We start from the raw sequence: 21469 nt of genomic DNA on the forward strand, positions 1-21469 counted from the left end.
AAAATGAAAACAAAATGAAAACTAACAAATAACTAACAAACAAAATGAAAACTAAATGAAAACTAACAAATAACTAACAAACAAAATGAAAACTAAATGAAAACTAACAAATAACTAACAAACAAAATGAAAACTAAACAAAAACTAACAAATAAAACAAAACTAAAACTAACAAATAACTAACAAACAAAATGAAAACTAAATGAAAACTAACAACTAAAACAAAACTAAAACTAACAAATAACTAACAAACAAAATGAAAACTAAACAAAAACTAACAACTAAAACAAAACTAAAACTTACAAATAACTAACAAACAAAATGAAAACTAAATGAAAACTAACAAACAAAATGAAAACTAAACAAAAACTAACAACTAAAACAAAACTAAAACTTACAAATAACTAACAAACAAAATGAAAACTAAACAAAAACTAACAACTAAAATAAAACTAAAACTAAATAAAAACTAACAAACAAAATGAAAACTAAACAAAAACTAACAACTAAAACAAAACTAAAACTTACAAATAACTAACAAACAAAATGAAAACTAAATGAAAACTAACAAACAAAATGAAAACTAAACAACTAACAACTAAAACAAAACTAAAACTTACAAATAACTAACAAACAAAATGAAAACTAAATGAAAACTAACAAACAAAATGAAAACTAAACAAAAACTAACAAATAAAACAAAACTAAAACTAACAAATAACTAACAAACAAAATGAAAACTAAACAAAAACTAACAACTAAAACAAAACTAAAACTTACAAATAACTAACAAACAAAATGAAAACTAAACAAAAACTAACAACTAAAACAAAACTAAAACTAAATAAAAACTAACAAACAAAATGAAAACTAAACAAAAACTAACAACTAAAACAAAACTAAAACTTACAAATAACTAACAAACAAAATGAAAACTAAATGAAAACTAACAAACAAAATGAAAACTAAACAAAAACTAACAACTAAAACAAAACTAAAACTTACAAATAACTAACAAACAAAATGAAAACTAAATGAAAACTAACAAACAAAATGAAGACTAAACAAAAACTAACAACTAAAACAAAACTAAAACTTACAAATAACTAACAAACAAAATGAAAACTAACAAACAAAATGAAAACTTAATGAAAACTAACAAACAAAATTAAAACTTAATGAAAACTAAACAAAAACTAACAAACAAAACTAAAACTAAATTGGAGTGAAAAATTAAAAATGAAATGGATAAATCTATTTAAAAATTAATTCAAAACTATTATAACCTTGAACCAATCTTGTCGCTGCGACAAGCGATAATGTTTCTTTTAGTTTTAGTGAGCATCAAAAACTAAAAATAATTTGTATTTTATATCAGTTAGTTTTAGATTTATGAATGTGTGTCTTATTTTTTCATTTCTTTTTCCAATAGTTTATTTTTATTTATTTTTCAAAAATAATTGATCTTTTAGAGAAGAGATTCAAGTGGAGATCTCATTCATATCTGTGGCACAAACACTGCAGGATGAGTTACACGTTGACGTGTAATATTTGGGATAGTGGTTTGTTCCAATCACAATATGATCGCATTAGCAAGAAATAAGTATAGCAATAACAAAGTAAGAGTTAAGAGACAAACCATCACCAGAATCATAATTTCAGATTCACATCTAACTGAAACCCAGTTGGGTGTAAAAAACAGAAGTGAAACTATAAAATCAACTAACACCCCTATTAACTGATCATCAGATACACATACAAATTACCATAAAAACCTGACACATGAAAGCTACTTACAATGCCTGACAATTTGTTGACACATAATTTAACACAAACTGAATTTACAACCATTTTCAATGCCACGAATGAGAACGTAAAAAATGTATAACAACAGTAAGAAAACACCAGCAGCTTCTAAACAGCAGAAGACTTACTTTCTGCCTTTAATGAACCAGTAGCGTTGACTTCTGCAGGCGATCATCTCGCCTCGGAGCGAACACACCTTCTTGGGCTCTGGAACAACACTCATGTTTCACGGAGAAGGGGAACAGTTATCTCGAGACCAAACCGCAGCTAAATGTGTAACTTGTGTCTGTGAGGAGGCACAAGAACTCTCTCGCAGTGTTTGTGAGCACAGCTGCATTCTGGGCTGTGTTTGATCATTTCCTGCATTCTCTACACACTCACAGTTTCATGGGAGCCACAGTGACCCCATGACACTGAGCACTTCCCCTCTCAAGTCTGTTCACTCAGCAGATGCTTCTATCAGCAACAGCATGGCACACCCTTCCTGTTTCATTCACAGTACTGACAAATAGGGCTGAAATGATAAGTCGACGTTATAGATAACAAAAAAATAGTTGACAAAAATCTTTGTTGTCGAACAGTTGTTTGATCTCATTTCACGTAACATGAGATCACATTAAACTCAAATGATGATGTGTGAGAGCAGCAGTTCACGACTGACTGAGGAGAGGAAGAATTACACAGATCACAGATGCACTCTAAACTTTCCAAACAGCTTCAGCTGATGTAGATCACAAAGTATGAGGGAATTATAATGCAGAAACACAAAATAATAAATACTGAATCCCTCTCATTGTGGAATAAGTGGATCTGGAGCTGCTGCTCCGCTGAAGCAAAACTTGTGTGTTGAGCATCTTTAAAGGAAACCCCCCAACATTTCATCTTTAATGCAGTTATATTTAATGCATTATAGCTTTTATTAAAGTTGAAATAATATGAAAGCATATCATGTAAATAACTACAAACTCTTTGTGCGGTCAGCGCCTCTTCTATGAGTTGCACAAATGTCCCGATCTAAAGGGAGAGATTGAAACTATACGCTATAACTTATTGGCTTGCGATTATATGGGTCACTGTGCGTTTCTTATCGTGAAGAAAATTTGGCAATACGCAGCTTATTGATTTGTTTTAGTTTTGGCTTGTTTTCCAATATAAATATCTAAAACTCATTTAAAACAATGTACATTTACTTTAGCAGCTACTGCAGAAGAAAACATTGTTATCTGAGAATGTTGAAAATAATATTAAAGATAAAAATATTTTAAAAAAGCAACATTCACCTGAGAAGCAGCAGAGAAGATATTTAGACTTAATAAATAAGAATAAATCTTGAATATAAGTGTATTTTGTCTTTACTGCACTCACAGAAGTATAACCAAGTGAAAAAAATACACTTATATATAAAATACACATTTATATTTAAGATTCATCCTCTTAAAGCAAGTCTAAATATCTTATATGTTGCTTCTCAAGTAAATGTATTTTTAGACCATTTTAAATGGAAAACAAGACAAAAACACTTGATAACAACAGGATTTGTCCTCCTTTAATTCAATGATTGTCATTTAGAGGTATTTTTAAAACATTATTTTGTCGTCTTCATTGTTAGTAAGCACGTTTAATACAACCTTTTAAGTGAGGCACATGCTGAATAGTCGGTTAAGAGCTAATGATTAATCACTCAAATAGTCGAATAAATTGTTCTAATAATCGTTAGATTAGTCGATTATCAAAATAACTGTTAGTTGCTGCCCTACTGACAAAAGAGAAGAAAAATATCATTTTTTGGACATGTTTCATGGCAATACCACAGTATTTTATGAAGTATCATGGAGTACCATCTAAATAAAATGGTATCAGACTATAGTTAGTAGGGATGCAGCGAAATTTCCTTTTTTCATTCACAATTATTTTGTGTAGTCTCAAGCACTTTATTAACACTTTGTAGGGTAAGAATGTGCTTATATTAGCCAAAAGTCAGTTTTAATATCTGAGTTGTGTTGAACAATATTAAAAAATGTGTTGGAGCAAGGAGCATTTGAATATCCTGGTAATGCGGCTGCGCATATGAACAGTATGGAATTAGTATCAATGGTTTACCATTAGATACCATCTCTGTACCATGGTACCACATCACACTTTGAAGTTTCCAAAATTATAAGCACTAATGGATGAAGTAGTCAAATTCATTTCATTCATTCAGTAAAATTCATCTTACCTTGCCCTGCGATGTTGGAACACCATAAGAGTGGATCTTGTGTGGAAATCCATTAGATGTTCTCTTGGCTAAATTATGGATATCTGAATGGAAGAGTGTGAAATCAAGTGAAACTGTTTAATGAACAGACACTGAATGTACATGTAAAGTTCCTCACACTGATGTCAGGTCAGCTGACAGACGAAACTCAAATCACCTGCCTTTCATTCACTTCTGCTCTTCCACAGTCACGCTAGGAAGTGTTCTACAGTAAAACTTCCCAAAACAACACTTAAAACACCAAACCTCAATACTTGTGTGATTATATGGTGTGGTGTTCCCCAGGGTGCAGTGCTTGACCCTCTTTCGATATATAACATTACTCTGGGAGTATGAGAATATGTGAATGCAGATGCTTCTAGTTATGTAAGCTTGATTTTGCGCATTGTTGCATTCCAAAATGTTTGGCATTCTCAACGTTGCCACATGAGTGTGAACTGTCCACCTCTACGATGAGTTAGCTATATCAATTTATTTACTCTAATGGCGGATCAACAATTTAAAGAGGATATTGCTGAGCAAGTACGTTATAGTCAGTATATTCATAGCAACACATTCAGTTTAATGGCACAGATGTTTGAAGATAACTCTCGCCCCCTTGGGTACTGAGGTTTTCTATCACCACAGTAACACATGAATGCATGATTAGCATGTTCACCTGCATTGGCAATGTTAGCGCTCGCATCTATGTATGAGTACTTGAGCAAAGTATGTTTCTGGTCCGACTGTGATTTTCATCTGGCACACAATAAAAGGGGTGAAAAAAAATCCCATATTCTAACAGAGTAGAATACAACCAGCATATTTGTTTCATTCACTGACAAAATTATAGAGAGTAAAACTATATGTCTTTGACATGCATGCTACATGTAAACAGGTGTAGCTTATAAGCCACGTTTTTGCTTATAACTTCACGAGAAATAAACAGAACATAAAATATCACATACCATTACTTAGAGGAGGTGATTTTCTTTATAACGAGCCCATACACAACATAATGCATAGATAATTACATAATCCAAAAGAAGCACAATGTGCACAAACACATTACACATCTGGCTAAAAACATATTCGCGTTACTGGATCAAATGATTCATCAAATAATGAAGTGCATTATCCAGCGTCATGGACGCTAATCTAATCATATTAGGATTCAATTCACTGCAACCAAAGGTGAAAGTCATCCAAATATGGGCAGAGAGGATCCTTCATTGTAATTACATATGCCACCAGGAAATGGTGCCAAGTACATGACACAGACTCAATGATGACTCAAATGACAGAATGAAACTGAAAGAAATCTTGCATACACTGGAGAGAGTGCCTACTTTTAGTCATTGTTGTGTAATTAGATCTTATGTACAATTATGTATTATTTGTTTGGAGATGCTTTTTGGCACTTGGAGATGTTTTGGACATTAGGATAAATTATTTGTGTAATGCTTAAACCTTTGATTGCTTTTTCGTATCATCACAAACTTTTACTCAGATAAAGGTTGACTGGGATGATTAGGAACAAAACAAAAGCAGTTTTTCTGAGTTACCTTATTTACACCCTGAGATACGGCATATAATGCCAAATCAGAAACATAAGAAAAAAGTACATTTCTGTTATTTTTCAGCAGTTTCTTAGGCTGCAAATCTCAGAATTTATTATAATCTGTAATTTTTTTTGTTTTCTTTAAAATGATACTTGACCATCCTTGTTTTGTTTTTTGCTCTCTTATTTGTCAAGTTATAAGCCTTTAATTTAGTTTATTTTCCTGACCACAGGGACATCTCAATAAAATGAACATTGTGATTGATCACTAAAACAGCAACAGGGTCTCAGTGTGCGCTCATATTCTCGCAACACTCTCCCAGCAGTGCGTATGGAAACTCTATTCATTTAGATGAGTTTACATGCTGTTTTCAACTACAGCAAATATCACAGAGCAGCACTGTAGGGATGAAACCCTCAGGAACAAACACAAACAATGGTGACCGCAAAATACTCCCTGAATGTTAGACAGAAACCTCAGAAGGAAGCAGGACTCAACGGGAAAGCAGTTCTCCTGGGTTTTGGCTGAATGATCAGATAGTCTAGCTCAAGGGTCTGTAACTCAAATGAACAATGGTAAATAAGAACATTGTGTGCTGTTTTTAACCATGTTGTGTATTCGCACCTTGTCTTCATGAGGTCTGACAGCGTTCTCATGTGATGTTGAGTGATTTTGGTCCCTGTCAAGGGTCTGAGGACAGCTCTGAATATCAAGAGTTTCTTTCCCATGAAATTAAATCATCATTTACGTGTTTTTCCACCCAAGGGACAACTAGCAACCCTTTAAATAAACCATAATGCTAAACTGTGGCACTCTTTCCTCCCTCTGTTACCCTAGACTGTGCTTGGATTGCAGCAGCTGATGAATTCTTAAATACTTTTCATTGTTGATTTTGTTTAGGCAGATTACTTTCAATGACGGCAGGTAATCCTTCCATGACAAAATCCCCTGCCAGAATTTCATCAGAGAAATAACCTAGATGAGTTGAAAGGATAATTCACCCCAAATTACAATTCTGTCAAGATACATTTCTTTTTTCTGTGGAACAGGTTTACTTATTTTTTTGTTTTTGGGTTAACTTTCAAGATCTGGTTAAGGTGACCTCTTTACCTTACCTCTGCATCAACACCCCACCCAGCACCTCACGGTGTAGACCACAGATGTGAGAAGTCCATCCACAGCACTCTCTTTCCCTCTATTTGTATCTTCCTTCTTACCGAGATGTCCTTGCCAAATGTCCCCCAGTCCTGGCACTGAGACAATATTACAATCCTGCCAATTTCCAAACCCAATGGAAATACTTTTGCTGGCTTAGCAGAAAAAAAGTCAAGCCAGTGAAAAGATTCAGTACCACAGACATTTCCAAGTAGGCCGGGTCTGAGTTCAGCACGTATTGTGCACAAATGTAATTTCCGCACACTTATTATTTACTTTAACATGTAGATGAGATTTGGTAAACCAATCCATACAGATTAACAAATGAAATGAAAAATCTTGTTGAATTTAGTGCCAGCATGCCCTGTGAGGAAGTGTGTTGTCGCATATTTACTGAACTTAAGATATTACAGGTCTATTAACACGTTAATTTGAAATGCGAATGTCATTTTTACCGCATCTCTGTAAGCGAGTGATGCGATAAAACTACCGCTCGCATTTATAATCAGCAAAGCTGCCAACGCTGGAGCGATCTAGTTTTGTTGCCTTGCACATCGTGCTGCTCCCATAAATAACAGCACATTCGACAACAAAAGAAGAGCCCCATCTGACGTATCCAGCTATTTAAAATGTGTATATGTACGTAATAATATAAATAATATGAAAATATATTATTATCTTATTTAAATATTATACAAGCAAGGTTCTCTCTCAGGATTTCATTTGTTAACATTTTCAATGTATTTTGTCATTCAATGCAGTATTGACTTGTACTCTTTTTATTCATCCCCTTTTCTCCCAATATGGAATGCCCAATTCACACTACTTGGTGGCGCAGTTACACACCTCAATCCGGGTGGCGGAGGACAAGTCTCAGTTCTGAGACCGTCAATCCACACATCTTGTCACGTGACTTGTTGTGCATGACACCGCGGAGACTCACAGCATGTGGAGGCTCATACTACTCTCCATAATCCACGAACAACTTACCACACGCCCCATTGAGAGCGAGAACCACTAATCACCACCACGAGGAGGTTACCCCATGTGACTCTACCCTCCCTAGCAACCGGGCCAATTTGGTTGCTTAGGAGACCTGACTGGAGTCACTCAGCACGCCCTGGATTCAAACTCACGAATCCAGGGGTGATAGTCAGCGTCAATACTTGCTGAGCTACCCAGGCCCCTTGACTTATACTCCTTAAGGCCAAAGTATCCTTTGGCTGTCTGCGTTGCAGATCACTCTACGCACAGTATGTGTGACAGAAATTGCATCATCAGCACAGTTGCGTAACACAGTTGCGTAACACAGTTTTTCCCAACCCAAGTACCCCTGCAGGACCATCAGTAAGGCTCAAGTGCCGCTTCATCGAAACTAAAGAAGCGTACAACCAAAGAATTATTATTTAACATTATCATTAATATTTTTTAATATATTGACATTTATAAACACAATGTATAAATGTCACATGTCTCTCACGAGACCTTTGACACCTTCTATGCAGGAATGAGCATCTCACACTGAGCGCATATTAATGAGAACTTCTTTGATCCGTGCTTTGTGTGATTTGAATAAAATGTTTCAATGTTGTTTTTGATCAACAACTGACTGTAATGAACAGAAAGGATATTTAAAGAGACATTATTCAATAAAAATTGGATTGCATGGATCTTGTCTTTAGACACATATTACATAGAATCTTGGTGCCCAAAAAAGATCAATCGTGGGATTTTAAGAATCTATTTTGGGATCGTTCAAATGAAAATCGTGATTAATCAGAAAATCTATATTTTTATCCATTCCTTATCACTATTACTTTTTGCCTTACTTTTGGTTTCATAGGTTCAGTATAGCAAAATCCAGTCTGGAAAGAGTAAAAAGGATTTTTTATAAAAAAAAATAAAGCCTCATTAAAAGCTGAAAATCTTGAAACAATAAATGCTGGCATATGTAGTTTGGAATAATGAAATACATTTGTCCCTCGAATCAAAGTCAGGTGGTGTAAGCAACATCCAGTCTGTCATGTGACAAAAAAACTTAAAACAGAGAGGACCCCTTTAAACCCTCATGACTATGTGAATAAGTCACATTGTTTGTCAAATGAGGAACCCTTAGAAACCATCTTGAAATTCTTGATATTTATAACTTGAAAAATGTGTTTGAAAGCCTTTTTGTAATGAATGATTGAGCTGTGTGCACTGATGTGTGTTCAAGGAGCAAGAAAAGTTTTGTAATACCTTTTACTTCATGGTTACACCATTTGACATTTTCAAAGCCATTTAGTCATCATTTAGTCATCATTTTTCTTTTTGTCACAGAAAAAGCTACAAATGATTTAAAAAAATGTATGAAACAAGTATAACAACCCCTAAAATCTGAGGACAATAATAGTTAACAAGAACATTCTTCAAGCCCCAAACTCTGCCCTAACAACTGGTTGATAGCAGTTCATGGAACAACATTTCAGGACCAGACCTTGGATTGTTTCTGACAAACTTTGTTGATGGTTGCCATGATTTTGCGAAGAAAGACAAAGGCTCTTTTGCAGGTTGTGGAATAACATTCATGTAAAAGAAACATTAGCTGGGTTTCCATTCAACTATTTTTATGCAAATTTTGAATGGAAATGCTTGATATGGTGGATTTTCTGAAGTTTTGCATAATTCAAAATGTGTATTAAGTTTATTCACATAAATGATGATATGTTATGACCATTTGTAAAGCACTATTGCAATGCATCCGTCCATTTGTATAGGTGTGTAATAGATTGATGTCACTGGCCAAACGGAAAAGTGCGACCATGGCACACAATTCTTCAAACAATCCCATGGTTAGCCAGAAGTGTTTAACCCACAGTTCATCATTAAAGTGTCTCACCAGATCTGTTTTGAGCATTAGCACTCCATGGTATATGGAGGCTAGCGGCATCAGGGAATGGCCATCTGAGCCCTCATTATGTGAGCTTTACACTTCTTCTGCAACGTCTCCTGTCCATATTTAATAACCTAATGTATAATTGCTCTATTTCACGTTTCAAGTTATCGACAACAAATCAAATCACTTAATTGTCACACTACCACGTACACAAGTACATGGAACAATTTACAACAATTTAAATTGTTAAATAGTCATTTGATCTTATTTAACGTAACATGAGATCATTAGCTTCAGTTGATGTAGATCACAAAGTATGAGGGAATTATAATGACAAAACACAAAATAAGTATATACAGAAGCACTCTTGTTGTGGAATAAGCAGAGCCGAAGCTATTTAAAGGAAACACCCCGGCATTACATCTTTAATGCAGTTATATTTAATGTGTTACATCTTTAATGCATTCTATTTAATGTGTTACATCTTTAATGCAGTTATATTTAATGCGTTACATATTTAATGCAGTTATATTTAATGTGTTACATCTTTAATGTGTTCTATTTAATGCGTTACATCTTTAATGCAGTTATATTTAATGTGTTACATCTTTAATGCGTTCTATTTAATGTGTTACATCTTTAATGCGGTTATATATAATGCGTTACATATTTAATGCAGTTATATTTAATGCATAGTTATATTTAATGCATAGTTATATTAAATGCATTACAACTTTAATGCAGTTATATTTAATGCGTTACATCTTTAATGCGGTTCTATTTAATGTGTTACATCTTTAATGCGGTTATATTAAATGCATTACAACTTTAATGCAGTTATATTTAATGCGTCACATCTTTATGCAGTTCTATTTAATGCGTTACATCTTTAATGCGGTTCTATTTAATGCGTTACATCTTTAATGCGTTACATCTTTAATGCAGTTATATTAAATGCGTTACATCTTTAATGCGGTTCTATTTAATGCGTTACATCTTTAATGCGGTTCTATTTAATGCGTTACATCTTTAATGCGGTTATATTAAATGCATTACTACTTTAATGCAGTTATATTTAATGCGTCACATCTTTAATGCAGTTCTATTTAATGCATTACATCTTTAATGCGGTTCTATTTAATGCGTTACATCTTTAATGCGTTACATCTTTAATGCAGTTATATTAAATGCGTTACATCTTTAATGCGGTTCTATTTAATGCGTTACATCTTTAATGCGGTTCTTTTTAATGCGTTACATCTTTAATGCCTTGCATCTTTAATGCAGTTATATTTAATGCCTTGCATCTTTAATGCGGTTCTACTTAATGCGTTACATTTTTAATGCAGTTCTATTTAATGCATTACATCTTTAATGCAGTTATATTAAATGTGTTACAACTTTAATGCAGTTGTATTTAATGCGTTACAACTTTAATGCAGTTCTATTTAACGCGTTACATCTTTAATGCTGTTCTATTTAATGCGTTACATCTTTAATGCGGTTCTATTTAATGCGTTAAATTTTTAATGTGTTACATCTTTAATGCAGTTATATTACATGCATTACATCTTTAATGCGGTTCTATTTAATGCGTTACATCTTTAATGCCTTGAATCTTTAATGCGTTACATCTTTAATGCGGTTCTATTTAATGCCTTACATCTTTAATGTGGTTCTATTTAATGCGTTACATCTTTAATGCGTTACATCTTTAATGCGGTTCTATTTAATGCGTTACATCTTTAATGCTGTTCTATTTAATGCGTTACATCTTTAATGCGGTTCTATTTAATGCGTTACATTTTTAATGTGTTACATCTTTAATGCAGTTATATTACATGCATTACATCTTTAATGCGGTTCTATTTAATGCGTTACATCTTTAATGCCTTGAATCTTTAATGCGTTACATCTTTAATGCGGTTCTATTTAATGCGTTACATCTTTAATGCCTTGAATCTTTAATGCGTTACATCTTTAATGTGGTTCTATTTAATGCGTTACATCTTTAATGCGGTTATATTTAATGCGTTACATCTTTAATGTGTTACATCTTTAATACGTTACATCTTTAATGCAGTTATATTAATGCGTTACATCTTTAATGCGGTTCTATTTAATGCGTTATATCTTTAATGCGTTACATTTTTAATGCAGTTATATTTAATGCCTTGCATCTTTAATGCAGTTATATTTAATGCGTTACATCTTTAATGCGGTTCTATTTAATGTGTTACATCTTTAATGTGGTTCTTTTTAATGCGTTACAACTTTAATGTGGTTCTATTTAATGCGTTACATCTTTAATGCTGTTCTATTTAATGCGTTACATCTTTAATGCGTTACATTTTTAATGCGGTTATATTTAATGCCTTGCATCTTTAATGCAGTTATATTTAATGCGTTACATCTTTAATGCAGTTATATTTAATGCCTTGCATCTTTAATGCGGTTATATTAAATGCCTTGCATCTTTAATACGGTTATATTTAATGCGTTACATCTTTAATGCAGTTATATGCGTTACATCTTTAATGCAGTTATATTTAATACCTTGCATCTTTAATGCGGTTATATTAAATGCCTTGCATCTTTAATGCAGTTATATTTAATGCGTTACATCTTTAATGCGGTTATATGCGTTACATCTTTAATGCGTTACATCTTTAATGTAGTTATATTTAATGCGTTGCATTACAAAAAAACATATTGATGATACACTTTTGAGTAATTTTTCGATATTTTGCCTATGTTCTACATCTAGACCAGGGATGGGCAACTGCCGGTCCACAGACCAGATACGGCCCTCTGTATTGTTGAATACTGCCCATCAAACAAGACTGAGGATTGTTTTATTTCTTTGAAAAAGGGATTATGTAAATTTTGCATTCAGTTTAGTGACCTGCTGATCGCTGTAGGATTCTAGCATGCAACATCTTACACTTGCTCATCCTTTATAAGGTAAATTGAGCTAAATTTTACCTCAGCTTGTCAGCGACATAGTGTGTGCTATTGTTAATGTGTCTCATGTCTTTTGTTTGCCTGGATATGAAATCTGTCATTAAAGATTGCAGTTTAGATTTGGAAATACACTACTGTATGATCAAAGAGATGTACAGTATGAGAGATACATACAGCAGAGCTGCTCTTCTTCACAGATGTAAAGGGTAAATAAATACAAGCGTAAAAGGCATCAAAAGTTTTTACGAAATCCGTGACAGTGCGGGAATCACCAAACACATCTAATGCTGTTTCGCTCGTACTTGAGAAAAACTAAAAAGCTGTTATAAGAGGGAGAAACTTTGAAGAAATGCGCGATTGAGATGCCTGACTGATTGTTGAAAAGTCGGGACTGTTCGGCCCATGTGTGTATGTTCTGGTGCTGAAATCTTTTGAATTAAGTCACTGAAATGCAGGGGTGTAAAGTAACTAATTACAAATGTTCACGTTACTGTAATTAACAACTTATTCCCAAGAATTGTAGTTTAAGTAGTTTAAAAATGTTTCACTTTTACTTGAGTATATTTGAAGTGCTGTAACTGTAATTTCACTGCGCTATTTTCCCACCGTCTGTGTTCACGACTTCCCTGTCCTGATTTTATTTTGATCTATCAACATGATTGGCTAGAGAGTGTCTCGTGACTCCCGTCAAATCAAATCACACGTAAAAACTTGAACGGCAGCAGCAGATCTGACACCAGCTGTGGAGGAATCCTCAAGCACAGTTCAACACCTGAACATCACAGCAGCACCTGGATGGGATTTTCACAGTGAAAAAGGCCAATTTCTTGATTGTGTCATGTGAGTTTAACTTGCTCAAGCCAGATATCAGCATTAATCCTGCCTCTAATTTGAAGAAACATATTGAGGTCAATTTCATATTTCTGTTTACTAGATTCTGTGTGTCTATAATGAAGCCTGTAATTTAACTCTCACTGAGATTATTGGGCTGCTGTGAGAGATTAATGCAATGTTATCAATAGAGCTGGATAATAATAAAACAATGATATTGTTTAATAATATTGTTTGTTTTTAATAATATTGTTTGTTTTTAATAATATTGACCCCTGATGTAGAGAGTGTGTTCATTGGTATAATAAATGACCAGGAAAGTAAAGATGATAAAATCATTTATAATTATGATTAGTCTTTATAAAGATAGAAAAGTATGAACATTTGCAGATCAATACTTCAGCAGAATATTCCAGCAGTCACAAACTTCAGAACATTGTGCATCATGCATTAGAACGAGAACACAAATATTTCTGGGCTTAAAAGATACAAGAATTAAATTAATGTTCAACATTGTATCTTAAAGGAGGACAATCTGCCCCATGTGCTACTTCAAGAAATAATTCACACATTCTCATCATTTACTCACCCTCATGCCATCTGTCTGTGACTTTCTTTCTTCAGAAGAACACAAATGAAGATTTTTACACTAATATTTCAGCTCTGTAGGTCCATTCAATGTAAGTGAAGGGGTGCCAAAATGTTGATGCTCCAAAAAGCACATAAAAACAGCATAAAAGTAATACATAAGACTCCAGTGGTTTAATCCATGACTTCAGAAGTGATATGATAGGTGTGCCCAGTAGATGGCGATATGCATGAAGAATGTGAATCACCAAAACCGAGAAATTTCTGATTTCTTATATTTTTGTTTATTTTTCATACTAAATTGATTTAGATTTTCAAACTGAGATATAACAAAACAAAAGTGAGTAAACATAAAATATATGTACACTGGCAGCCAAAGGTTTGGAAAAATGTACAGATTTTGCTCTTATGGAAAGAATTTGGTACTTTATTCACCAAAGTGGCATTCAACTGATCACAATGTATAGTCAGGACATTACTAAGGTGAAAAATGTTACAATTTAAAAAAGAAAAAAAAAAAAGATCAGAACTTCAAAGAGTTCTCATCATAAGATCCTATGGGGTGAAATATGTGCCACCAGAAACTGAATTTGAACCATTTATATTTGAATTTGAATGGCTAAACTTGAATAATTGCATTGAAAAACTGAATTTGAATCACATAATTTGAAATTGTATTGTTTAATTAAAATTGAATTTATTCAAAAACTGAATCTGAATTGTATCATTTGAAATTGAATTTATTCGTTTGGAACTGAAGTCCAATAAAATTTGATCCTCACTGAAAATTAAACTCTCTATATATCTTCACATTCACTTCTCACAATTCAGATTCAGTTCTCAAATTCAATTTCAAGTTACTGAGACAGACATCCGGGTAGTTGGAGGATGAAGGAAGAGCAATCGAGCGCAGATCGATAGATAGCGTTCATTGGCGCACAGGACTCCTCTTGGGCCAATCAGCACCAATGTTTTGGAGCACAGTACGTTACCCGCCATGAAACTATGGAATTACGATTGTGTCAATAATAATGAATGTAACTTTATAAAACTGAACGTAACTTTTTCAGAAACTATCAAAAATATTCCATTACAAAAGAAGAAAAACACAATTAAAATGAAAAAAAAAATGAACTCAGTCGCACGAATTTAACAGGCTCTTCAAATATGCTTCATTTTTTGTTAATGTTTTTCAAAGATTCGTTTTCGCAAATCGTGGATTCTGAATACATTGCCACAGATTTCAGCTTACGCTCGCAGTTTTTCGTTTGCTGTTTTGAGACAAACCTCTCGTGGGGGTGGGCTTAACAGTGATCTACTCTGATTGGATAGTGAGCTTTTGATGGACAGGTGCTCTCTGACCCGGATGTACAGACGTCACTCAGTGGCGCGCATATTAGAAAGCTCTCGCGGTGATTTGTAGTTATGCAATACGTCGTGCTTTGTTGTATTACTTACTAACAATATGTAAATAATATTTGACCTATAATTATATAATTTAATATTATATGAGACCTTCGATCGTCTAATAATCGTCTTCGATCAGTCTGTAAAGATGAGCTCTCAGGAGAGACACGGAGCGGCATCATCTTCCTCCTCCTCTTGTTTTTTATTTATTAAAAAAAAATGTATTTTTTTTTTAATGCAAAGAACAGGAACATACAAAAGAGAAAGCATACGTACATCACATAATATCAACCAAAACAATAAAGAAGACAAAAATAATGGAAAAAAAAAAAAGAATAAAAAAAAAAAAAGATAATAATAATAATGTATATAACAATAAAAGAAGAGGTAGGGCATTACATCACACAAAAATGTTCACATGAAGAGATCAAATGCAGTGCAGATTCTAACAGTCCTTATGGCTTTCTTATTAGTAGATACTGAAATCAAATTTAGATAATTTTCTATTTCTTTTAAGAAGACAGAGAAGATAGGTTTACAGTTTAAAAATTTGCATTTGTGAATATAGAATTTGCTTAAGAAAATAATTAAATTAATAACAAAACAGACATTTTCGTTTGTGGGGTCTGAATCAAAATATCCAAATATAATGTTTCTCATATGTATTGAGAAGCCTGGCAAAATCTTACACTTGATAAAAACATCAATATCATTCCAGAGCTTCTGAGTGTAATGACACGACCAAAATAAATGAACCACTGTTTCATCAGAATTCACACAAAAAGAGCATGTTAGCTCAATGTCAGATTTAAATCTTTGTATAAATTTCTTAACGGGATAGAACCTGTGTATCAACTTAAAGGACATTTCTTTCACTTTATTTGTGAGAATGAATTTCTGCTGTAAAGACCAGATTTTTTCCAATTAAAGTTACCAAACAAATTATTCCAAAAGGAAATAACAGGTGGAACAGAAATCAAATCCTTAAGAAATAAAGATCTTATAGTTTGTAGCTTTCGACTCTGAAAAACAGATTTGAGCAACAGAAGTATCACAAGGTTTAGGAAAGGATGCAGTAGATACTGGGGTGAAGTAATTACGGTTTTTACATAAACCAGAGGGAATAGCACCCATTACTGTAGCAAATTCTTTTGGGGTTACTGGTATTTGGTATTCAGAAAGAAATTCTGAATATCTGAATAAAAGACCTTGCTTATTAAACAAATGCTCCACTCCTCCTCCTCTTGTCCTTCAAGGCAGCTTGAAGTAAGTTCGTGTTACTGAAGTAACCAATAACATCGATACAATTTTCTAATTTTACAGAAAACACTCTAAATTTCAACACAGTGGTGGAATATTGCATATATTTTATTATATTTATTCACAATGTTTTGATAAACACATATAAAATATCATATTTTTATATATTTTTTAATAATTTTTTTATTGTCATTCACAAGTTTGCAATGCACTGATGTCATGTCATGATGTTATGTAGTTTGAGTGTTTGCTCTTTTGTACAGTTATTATATTCAAGGACGTGTCAATGTAGACAGTGCAGATATCAAACTGGTCTTCATTCTACAGCAAGGCAGAAATCTTGGTGCAGACGCTGCATCTGCAGCTGTACATAACAACCTTGAAATTCTTAACCAGTCGCTCGGGAACACCAGCACAAGGCAGGGTCAGCAGCAGTCCAATCAGCAGTCGGGGCAGAGTCAAACAGTGGACCAAGATATGGCCAGGTTTCAGTTTTGCAGTCATGACAATGACAAAACAGCAACATTTTATTTAGCATGCATTTACAATACAACAATAAATTTGCAAAATAAAGCCAGAACTGTTGCACACTGTAACGTTACATGAATAAAACTTTTATCGATGTTATTGGTTACTTCAGTAACACGAACTTACTTCAAGCTGCCTTGAAGGACAAGAGGAGGACGATGATGCCGCTCCGTGTCTCTCCTGAGAGCTCATCTTTACAGATTGATCGAAGACGATTATTAGACGATCGAAGGTCTCATATAATATTAAATTCTATAATTATAGGTCAAATATTATTTACATATTATTAGTAAGTAATACAACAAAGCACGACGTATTGCATAACTACAAATCACCGCGAGAGCTTTCTAATATGCGCGCCACTGAGTGACGTCTGTACATCCGGGTCAGAGAGCACCTGTCCATCAAAAGCTCACTATCCAATCAGAGTAGATCACTGTTAAGCCCACCCCCACGAGAGGTTTGTCTCAAAACAGCAAACGAAAAACTGCGAGCGTAAGCGTAAATCTGTGGCAATGTATTCAGAATCCACGATTTGCGAAAACGAATCTTTGAAAAACATTAACAAAAAATGAAGCATATTTGAAGAGCCTGTTAAATTCGTGCGACTGAGTTCATTTTTTTTTTCATTTTAATTGTGTTTTTCTTCTTTTGTAATGGAATATTTTTGATAGTTTCTGAAAAAGTTACGTTCAGTTTTATAAAGTTACATTCATTATTATTGACACAATCGTAATTCCATAGTTTCATGGCGGGTAACGTACTGTGCTCCAAAACATTGGTGCTGATTGGCCCAAGAGGAGTCCTGTGCGCCAATGAACGCTATCTATCGATCTGCGCTCGATTGCTCTTCCTTCATCCTCCAACTACCCGGATGTCTGTCTCAGTAACTTGAAATTGAATTTGAGAACTGAATCTGAATTGTGAGAAGTGAATGTGAAGATATATAGAGAGTTTAATTTTCAGTGAGGATCAAATTTTATTGGACTTCAGTTCCAAACGAATAAATTCAATTTCAAATGATACAATTCAGATTCAGTTTTTGAATAAATTCAATTTTAATTAAACAATACAATTTCAAATTATGTGATTCAAATTCAGTTTTTCAATGCAATTATTCAAGTTTAGCCATTCAAATTCAAATATAAATGGTTCAAATTCAGTTTCTGGTGGCACATATTTCAGCCCATAAAGATCCTCCATGTGCAGCAATGACAGCTTTGCAGATCCTTGTTATTATAGCTGTCAGTTTGTCCAGATATTCAGGTGACATTTCACCCCACACTTCCTGTAGCAGTTGCCAGAGATGTGACTGTCTAGATCGGGGGTGGGCAACTATTTTGGTAAAGGGGCCACATCGGGCTTTAAGTAGTGCATGGGGGGCCACATGGTATTCCTTTTGAGATACAATGTTCTGCATTGATTTGGTTTTTGTATCTTTTAAGCCCAGAAATAGTTGTGTACTCAATTTTCTGAAGCGTATCTGTGACTAATGGGACTATTCTGCAATTGCCTAAAGTATTGCGCTACAAAAGGTAGATACTTTTCTATCAGGCATTAAAAAAATTAATAAAGGCGGAGCTTATACATTTATTTTACCATCTCTACTTCCTGTTAATTTATTAGTCAATTTAACTATCTCTACATCACGGGTCTGTTTGAATAAATATAAAATAAAACATTTATAGAACTTTTAATGTTTGTCGCAAAGCGTGCGAGTTTACATGTTTTTTTCTAAAACTTTACTCGTTTACATGCTAAAAGTGTCATGATGCGGGTCTCCTCGATGGTTTGACTTTCAGCACACAACAGAATAACACCGGCTGCATGAATATAATAAATGATTACCGTAATTTCCGGACTATTGAGCGCACCTGAATATAAGCCGCACCCACTGATTTTTAAATAAAATATTATTTTGAACATAAATAAGCCGCACCTGTCTATAAGCCGCAGGTGCCTACCGGTACATTGAAACAAATGAACTTTACACAGGCTTTAACGAAACACGGCTTGTAACAAAAATAAATAGGCTTTAACGAAACACGGTGTGGCAGCGGGGGCGTGGTCAAGCGCCCGTCCGGGAGAGAAAAGCGGTAAGGGCGCTTACATCTGAGCTAAATTATGTCTAACACCGGTGTCTAATTTCAGTAAGCATGGGGAGAGCGGCATAAAAAGGCAGCAGCCACAGAGCTGAGAAAGTGACACACGTCAGTCTAGTGTTGGCACATAGAAGAATTGAGAAACTTTATAAAATTGATTGTAAACATTGCTGTGGCCAAGAAGGACACGTGAAGCAGGGCACTTGCAATTAGACACCGGTGTTAGACATAATTTAGCGCAGGTGTAAGTGCCCTTACCGCTTTTCTCTCCCGGACGGGCGCTTGACCACGCCCCCGCTGCCACACACGGCTTGTAATAAAACATTTGCAGTAAACAGTAGCCTACCAAGAAAGTCACTGGTCATTATCTTCCTCCTCTTGTACACATGAAACCACTGAAGTCATCTCCTTCGGTGTCGTAGTTGAATAGCCTCAGATTTAGTTGTCTTTTTGCACTGAGTCAATTCCTCACGCTGCTGTTTCCAACGTCTCCCGTGCAGCAGCTCTATTTCCTTTTCAACAGCCAGATCAATCGCCTTCAACTTGAAAGCAGCATCATATGCGTTTCTCCATGTCTTTGCCATGGTGAGGGTGACAAAATTACTACCGTAATCAGAATGATGGGAAGTTTGAGCGCTTCGATTTAATCTAAACAGTAAACAAAAAAGTTGTTTTGACCTTAACCCGTTCGGCAATTTCATTGGTCTAATGAAAGCTTCACGCGCCAAAAAACTGAGCACGTCACAGAATGTTTTTTTTTGTTTTTTTTATAAAATTTGAAAGCGGGAAAAATCCATATATTAGCCGCGTCATTGTATAAGCCGCGAGGTTCAAAGCGTGGGAAAAAAGTTGCGGCTTACAGTCCGGAAATTACGGTACTGCAAGAGTTAAACATACAGGTGTGAAGGGACTTCAACATTTCTAAATTGCACAAATAATAAATACATACACATATTCGTCTCTGGCTTCCTTTTACTCGCATGTCAATGATGCAGATATTTACTTTTATATTTAATTTAATCACTGAGAAGGTTTACCTGCAAAGTAGCACCAAACATCACAAGCAGCCTCAAGAATGGACACAGAGTAGCCGTATAACACTTTACCTTGAGCAGAATATTGCACTACAGATCGCGAAGTTTGTTCAAAGAGGAAAGCGAGAGATAGAAATAGCGCACCAGTGCATGGTTGCCAGATTGCACAAAATAAGTATGACATTAGGTGGAATATTTCCAATTTGCGCAAGTATAAATCTCAAACTGGGGGTGTTGCGTCTCTTATCTGGCAACCCTCAGCATGTTAAACACTTGTGGAGACGTGTTAGGTCCCAATGCAAGTTAACTAAAAAATATCCAATGAAAAAAAAAACGGTTTTACGATAAATGAGCCGCAGGCCACATTAAACCATGCGGAGGACATGATCCAGCTCACGGGCCGTATGTTGCCCATGTCTTGTCTAGATGATCCCACAAAAGCTAAATGGGGTTAAGATCCATAACACTCTTTTCCAATTATCTGTTGTCTGTGTTTCTTTGCCCACTCTAACCTTTTCTTTTTGTTTCTCTGTTTCAAAAGTGTCTTTCTTTGCAATTCTTCCCATAAGGCCTCCTGAGTCTTCTCTTTACTGTTGTACATGAAACTGGTGTTGTGCGGGTAGAATTCAATGAAGCTGTCAGCGGAGGACATGTGAGGCGTCTATTTCTCAAACTAGAGTCTCTGATGTACTTATCCTCTTGTTTAGTTGTACATCTGGTCTTCCACATCTCTTTCTGTCCTTGTTAGAGACAGTTGTCCTTTGTCTTTGAAGACTGTAGTGTGCACCTTTGGATGAAATCTTCAGTTTTTTGGCAGTTTCAAGCATTTTATAGCCTTCATTCCTCAAAACAATGATTGACTGACGAGTTTCTAGAGAAAACGGTTTCTTTTTTGCCATTTTTGACCTAATATTGACATTTAGACATGCCAGTCTAAAAAACAAACACAAAGACAATGATTTAATGAACCAAATAGCTTTCAGCTGTGTTTGATATAATGGGATTTTCTAGTATCAAATAAACAATTTAACATGATTGATCAAGGATAAGGTGTTGGAGTGATGGCTGCAGGAAATGGGGCCTGTATAGATTTGATCAAAATGACTTTTTTCAAATAGTGA

General features: G+C 34.5%; 1 protein-coding gene across 2 annotated transcripts in view; it reads right to left on the bottom strand.

Moving 5' to 3' along the window:
- LOC127629668 (LIM domain kinase 1-like) overlaps positions 1 to 21469 on the bottom strand; it is a 110072-nt gene that overhangs the window by 44538 nt on the left and 44065 nt on the right. Inside the window, exon 1 of one of the 2 annotated variants that reach the window (XM_052106872.1) lies at positions 1935 to 2124. The exons of the other annotated variant lie outside the window; for it this stretch is intronic. Coding sequence (XP_051962832.1) covers positions 1935 to 2029 — 95 coding nt within the window. The 5' untranslated portion in view covers positions 2030 to 2124. Of the gene's footprint in view, positions 1 to 1934; positions 2125 to 21469 lie in introns of those variants that run through there. 2 annotated transcript variants of the gene reach the window in all.

Source organism: Xyrauchen texanus, chromosome 36, assembly GCF_025860055.1.
Source record: "Xyrauchen texanus isolate HMW12.3.18 chromosome 36, RBS_HiC_50CHRs, whole genome shotgun sequence".
NCBI lineage: Eukaryota > Metazoa > Chordata > Actinopteri > Cypriniformes > Catostomidae > Xyrauchen > Xyrauchen texanus.